The 6000-nt window shown below is 44.5% G+C and overlaps 1 protein-coding gene across 1 annotated transcript; it reads right to left on the bottom strand.

The window, feature by feature from the left end:
- Window positions 1–2716: 2716 nt before the first annotated feature.
- LOC101756957 (BTB/POZ and MATH domain-containing protein 2) lies at window positions 2717–3862 on the bottom strand. Its single transcript, XM_004974258.1, has one exon. The coding sequence runs from the start codon at window positions 3860–3862 to the stop codon at window positions 2717–2719; it is 1146 nt and encodes a 381-aa protein (XP_004974315.1).
- Window positions 3863–6000: the final 2138 nt, after the last annotated feature.

Below are 6000 nucleotides of genomic sequence, written 5' to 3'. Positions count from 1 at the left end.
AACAATATTCGCCGCCGTTAAGGCTACACCATTTTACTGTGGAGAACAGCAGCAGTACTCCCCATCGCCACCCTTGCCGGGTGGAGGATGCCCACATCGCGCGTCATGATCGGGGTACCCCTGCAGCTTGCAAACTTGGTTGCACACCTGAATGTCGCATGGCTTCCCTTCTGGCGAGGGGTAACAAAGGCTATCTGCACAGTAATAGCAACAACAATAATAATAAGCAATAAAATGATGAGAACAAATACTTTCACATGGCCGAAAAACCCAAGTAAAAAAAAAAGAAGAAAGGCACCAGTAAAACCTTTGTCGGCTTGCGCAAGATAGGGTGATGATAAGAGCACGGCCATTGCTAGGATGGCTGTTAGGAATATAGCGATGTTATTGTTATTTTTGAGAAGCGCCATGAGATGAGCGATGGTGTTTTCTTGTCGGTACTCTGGCTCTTGTTCAGCTGTAGGGCTGGAATGCTACACCTCTGTGACAATGCCTCTTTTTATATATAATAATAGCGAAGGCATATTCTTTGGTCGTATCAAATCAATAATTAATGACCATATCTTACCAGATGATCATAGGATGCTAGCTGTCTACAAAACATTTATATCAGTATAATATCTCATCTTGCTAATAATTAGTACCTAAGATACGATATCTTGGTAGCTGCATTAGGGGATCATCCTCGGATACGCGAGGCCTGGGAAATAGAATTTCTAAGCATCTCTCTGTTGATTCTGTTTTCTATTTTTCACCCAGTTTTTTATGGCTGGGATTGTTTGAAGATGTGTGCTATTTTTGTGTTGTCTACTTCGTTTGTGGGCCGAAATTGTTACTTTGGACCACCATCGTCCTTCAACGCAAGAAACACTTCAGTCGGTTCCATGAGAGGTCATGGTGATGGAAATTTCGGTGATTTCCTTGTTTATTTCATTCAATTTTTTATCTGTGCTATTTCTTCCCATTTTCTATTGAGAAGTCATCTTCCATCATTGAGTTTCTTTCTTTCATTGTCTTTTTCCGTATTTTCTGATATGTCATTTTTTTCATTGGTCTAAAATCTGAGTAAAAACTAAATGCAAAATCATCCGGACGACGAGCAGTCACAGGAAAAAAAGCTCACAAACAAGAAAAGCAAGAAAATAAAACTGGGTCAAAAGAAAACCGGAGCCTAGAGAAAGTAGCCCACGACGTCAGGTGGAGGCTGCAGCAGCCCAGTTCCGGCAGAGACTTTTAGCCCAATTCCATTACCAGAATGCCAGGAGCGAGCCGCGAGCTGACCATTTATGCATCCAACATGCTCTCATGGACATGGAGGTACTGCTTGTTGGATTTAATCTTGGTTTAGTCGTAGGTTTGGGAAGTCAAGTTCGTGTTGGTCGATGAATTAGGAAGTTGAGTCCGTGTGCATGCTGGTTAGTATTACGTTGCACACGTAGGAAGCTAGCTAGGTTAGTTTAGGAAACGGAATTACATTGGTCGGCAAGCCTGATGGAAGCTAGCTAGCTAGGTTAGTTTAGAAACGGAGCGTCAGACGGGTCAGGAAGGGATGACCAGACGGAGCGTCAGACGGGTCAGGAAGGGACCTGACCAGATGGAAAGATGCTCGCCGTACGGTAAAAAAAGAAAGAAAGATGGAAACGGTAAAAAGAAAGAAAGATGCTCGCCGTACCGCTCAGGCTCATGCAGCACATGCATGGGAACGCCACGCAAAGTACATTCTCTTGTGAAAGCTAATTCCTGAATGCATGTCTAATTTGAGTACATGTATGACGTCCGTGATTTTTCCTATGGATTTGCCATACATGAAATTTACAATTTTCAGTGTTATTGAACATTTTCCATCTCAAATGCCTGAATACATGTATCATATATACCTAATTTCCATTAGAATCACTTTTAGTTTGATTACCCAGTAGTAGGTTACAATCGCATACCAAAATAGAGCTGTGTATATGAGCTATCTTTCAAGTTTAATCATGACTTATCATTAACTCTTTTTAATGAATACTGGTTTGTGCCTTTTTTCTGGTCATTATCATAACCATTAGTACAAGGTTGGCTTTTAAATGACCACGGTACGACATTTACACCTCTCGGCAAGTTTTGAGAAAGCACATCACAAGCAAATACTGAAGGAGCTACTACATTAAGTTATTCCTGGTTCTTTTGGACAAACTTTTTTATGGTTTATGACTTCAACACTTCCACTAGAGCATGCTAGCATTGGTCTGGATGTATCTCGTGCATAGTTCTTTTTAGAATCAAATAGCTTTGATTTGTATTCAGTTTGCTTGTGATATTTTTTCGAGGTGGAGTGAAGCTATGTGTTGATAGAATGGATTGCTAAGTGCTAACTCGAAGATGCAATACTGTGAATGAGTACATGATCGATGTGGGCTTTAGACTTTCATATCTCTTTTTTCTTACCATTCAGTCTTCCATTTAATATAAATATGTTCTTTGGTTAAATATTTTTTTACTGTTCATGTTTATTTTCACGTCATTATCTTGTTGAATGCTCCATGGAGTGCACTATAAATATTTTGCTGTTCGTAGCAACACATGGGTACAATCCTAGTCAGAAAACAAAAGCCTACGTATGAGTCTTTTGATAGCAAGAATTAACATGCATCAGTATCAAGAGATCGACACTATAGAATATTCAAATCCCTAAAAAGAAACCTTACTCCCTAATCACTCCTTTTAAGATGTTCTAGTACACATTGTGAAATATCAAAAACTTCTCTAGCACATCCACCAAGATCAAGGGGTGTTTCCTGCGGAGCAGCTGGTAGCCCGGGCTCTCCACCACCTCCTCCATCCTGCCCGAGGTCACCATGAACTCGATGCAGGCGTCCTGGAGCGCGCAGCAGTAGTGATCGTCCGCGAAAGCCAGCATCTTCGCCACGTTCTCCACGTCGACGATCTTGGAGAGCTCCCGCTCGCACAGGAGCTTGAGCCTCTCCAGGTCGTACCGATCTGCGGCTACGAGTAGATCGCACATCATCTGGGTTGCATCATCGTCCTCATCGGATTGACCCTCTGTGTCGGGAAGAGCATCGGTGTAGATGTAGCTCAGAAGGGCCTCGAAAACATCAGGCCGCATGCCGTCGACCTCGATGATGGCCGCCGGTGCTCCGATTGCCTGCTTCTTCTTCATTGCTTCGGACAGCTCCGCCTTGAAAACCGGTGACTGCGCTGCGAGTATGGCCTTGTGGGCGTGGAAAAGCAATCCCCAAACCGAGTATGTCACGTCCGTCGCTGGGACCATGGACAACGGCGCCACATCTGGGACATCGGACATGGGTTCCGGCACCACATCTGCTGTTGGGACCTCGGGCCTTGGCTCCTGTACCGGCGTCAGCTCCGGCTCCAGCATCGGCATCGGCATCAGCTCTGGTACAGGGATCATCAGCTCCGGCTCTGGCACATAAATCACGGTGATTGTCCACTGAAACAAGAGGCCGCTTTGCCCCTGCAGGTACCCGTGGCGTAGGGCCTCTCTCAGCACCCTCTTGGGCACCCAGTGTGTCACCATCCTTCTGTCCTCATCCTCGGAGTCGAACCTCAACGGCGGCGATGGCTTCACCAGATTCAACGGCGGCAGGGTGGCCTTGGGATCGAGGAGGCTGACGCTGGACGATATCGTCACCTCCGTGCCCCTGGACTCGAGCTGCAGGCAGAGGTCGATGCTGTCGCTGTCGTAGAGGCTGTCCGGGTAGTAGCAGATGGACCAGTCGTAGTAGCCGCCGGCGGTGAAGACCGCGGACCGGTGGAAGTGGGGCCATATGACCAAGATCCCGTCGGAGGTAGCTAACCCAGGGACCTTGAAGGTCGTCCTGGATGTTGTTGTAGCCATGGATGATCTATGCGATCGGTGGCTGCTGATCTACGCACGGCGGCGGCGATGACGAGAGCGCGTGGATGGTTGGGAGCCCTGGCGTGGGAACGTGTAGACGGCTAGACGTCGTTGGTCCTTGGTGAGTTGGGCCACGGCCGAGCTGAGTCCCACGTATATATGAAGAGATGAACGTAACCTATATGGACATGGACTCCGATCCATATAAGTTTCTTGGCAAGTATGGTTACAAACTATAACTCTCTACGAATTAAGTTCGATGGAAAGTTGTAATCGTACCAAAGGGAAGCGAAAATATTAATCAAGGAAAATACTTGCTTTTTATTATCCACAAATAATATGCTGATGGGGATCATCAAGAAAAAAAAACTTTCCTCATCGTGCCCTCAGAAGTTTAATGTCATTGCGGGCACGGTCGGTCTATTTTGAGAATTATTTTTGAGTCATTTTAATCTACGATGGCAGCAAATTATTGGGCTCGGCGCAACAAGTTAGGCCCAAATCAATCTATGATGACAGCAATTATTTGGATCGGTCCAATAACAACTAGGCATAATTCAATCTATGATGAAACAGTTCGTCACAACGGTCGTGCCACATGAGACTATGGTCTGATGTAGCATGCAACGCACGAGCCAGTTTATGAAGACTTGTGGGACGAATTTTCATTCATTATTATCTCAGTGACGCACCGAAATAAGGAACGCCACTAGTCACGATTTATGACGCTCGATTAATGACAAATGGTGTGTGAAACTATGAAACTTTTTTCATTAATTTTTTGCTGTGATATGGGCTGAGCGGGCTGGCACACGCCCACGGGCTCACAGGTTGGAACAACATGACCAAGGATATACCTTGTGCTATGGTTGTGTCCTAGTGGAAGCCTATGGGATGTCATGGTATGGCTCGGTAAGTAATCGTGCCTCACCGGTTGGGTAGGTTGACGAGCCGTTTGTTAAGGCTCGACTCATTATTCATCATGGGTTGTTTAATAACGAGGCAAAATAAAGGTGGCATGTCCGTCTGATGCGCTGATAAAAATCTAGATCAAAATGCTTCTGTGTGGGCTGGGCGGTTATCTTAGTTACAGTTGTAGGGGTAATTTAGTCTTTAGCCATGGACCTTATATACAATGGGATGGCTGGTTGATGGGGTAGGTGTAGTGTTCTGGTTGCATGCCTTTTCTTCTTCTCGTTGCTTTTTTCTTTTGGCCGGGCTAGACAGGTGCTTCATGTGAAATCAAGAGTGGGAGGATGAGGGTGGCTTCCTAGCCTTATATTAAGATCTTGACTTATTTGCTTAATCCATGATCTAACTAATTCGTCAAGTCTTGCCTCTCCCATCTTATTCTTAGATATTTCCCTTTTACTCTATTTTCATGAGATTTCCTTGTGTTTTTCTTTCATTGGTTTGGAGCTTGAATCTCGTGAAATTGGTTGAATCTCGTGAAATTGGTTGAAGGAAAATGCTGCTAGGACCTTAGGGAGCATCTTTGATATGATCCCCCTCCAAATCCCTTGAATTTTGAATTTCCCCCAAGATCGTGTTTGAGTTAGGGTATTCGGTTTTCATGTTGTCTTCTTCTCGTTGCTTTTTTCTTTTGGTCAGGCTAGACAGGTGCTTCATGTGAAATCAAGAGTGGGAGGATGAGGGTGGCTTCCTAGCCTTATATCAAGATCTTGACTTATTTGCTTAATCCATGACCTAGTTAATTCGTCAAGTTTTGCCTCTCCCATCTTGTTCCTGGATATTTCCCTTTTACTCTATTTTCAAGAGATTTTCTTGTGTTTTTCTTTCGTTGGTTTTGAGCCTGAATCTCGTGAAATTGGTTGAGGGAAAATGCTGCTTTGATATGATCCCCCTCCAAATCTTTGATATGATCCCCCTCCAAATCCCTTGAATTTTGAATTTCCCCCAAAATCGTGTTTGAGTTAGGGTATTCAATTTTCTCCAAATTTTGTGATGAATACTTGAAATTTTTTTGATTTGTCTCATAGATCTATTTGCCCTTGGGGTATTGCTCCCTTATCTCAAGTTTCATTTTGATCCGTGAAGTATGGAAGGAGTTCTTGTGATTCGAAGTGAAGGGGTTGTTCTTGGTGTTCTTGTATTTCTTCTGTCCGTTCGTGCGCAGG

The sequence above is a fragment of the Setaria italica genome, chromosome VI (assembly GCF_000263155.2).
Source record: "Setaria italica strain Yugu1 chromosome VI, Setaria_italica_v2.0, whole genome shotgun sequence".
NCBI classification, from domain to species: domain Eukaryota; kingdom Viridiplantae; phylum Streptophyta; class Magnoliopsida; order Poales; family Poaceae; genus Setaria; species Setaria italica.
The sequence above is the reverse complement of the archived record's forward strand: the minus strand, read 5'-3'. Positions and strand labels throughout refer to the sequence as shown.

Excerpts from the sequence above, each read along its gene's own strand:
- LOC101756957 (XM_004974258.1), bottom strand. The coding sequence starts at position 3,862 with ATGGCTACAACAACATCCAGGACGACCTTCAAGGTCCCTGGGTTAGCT.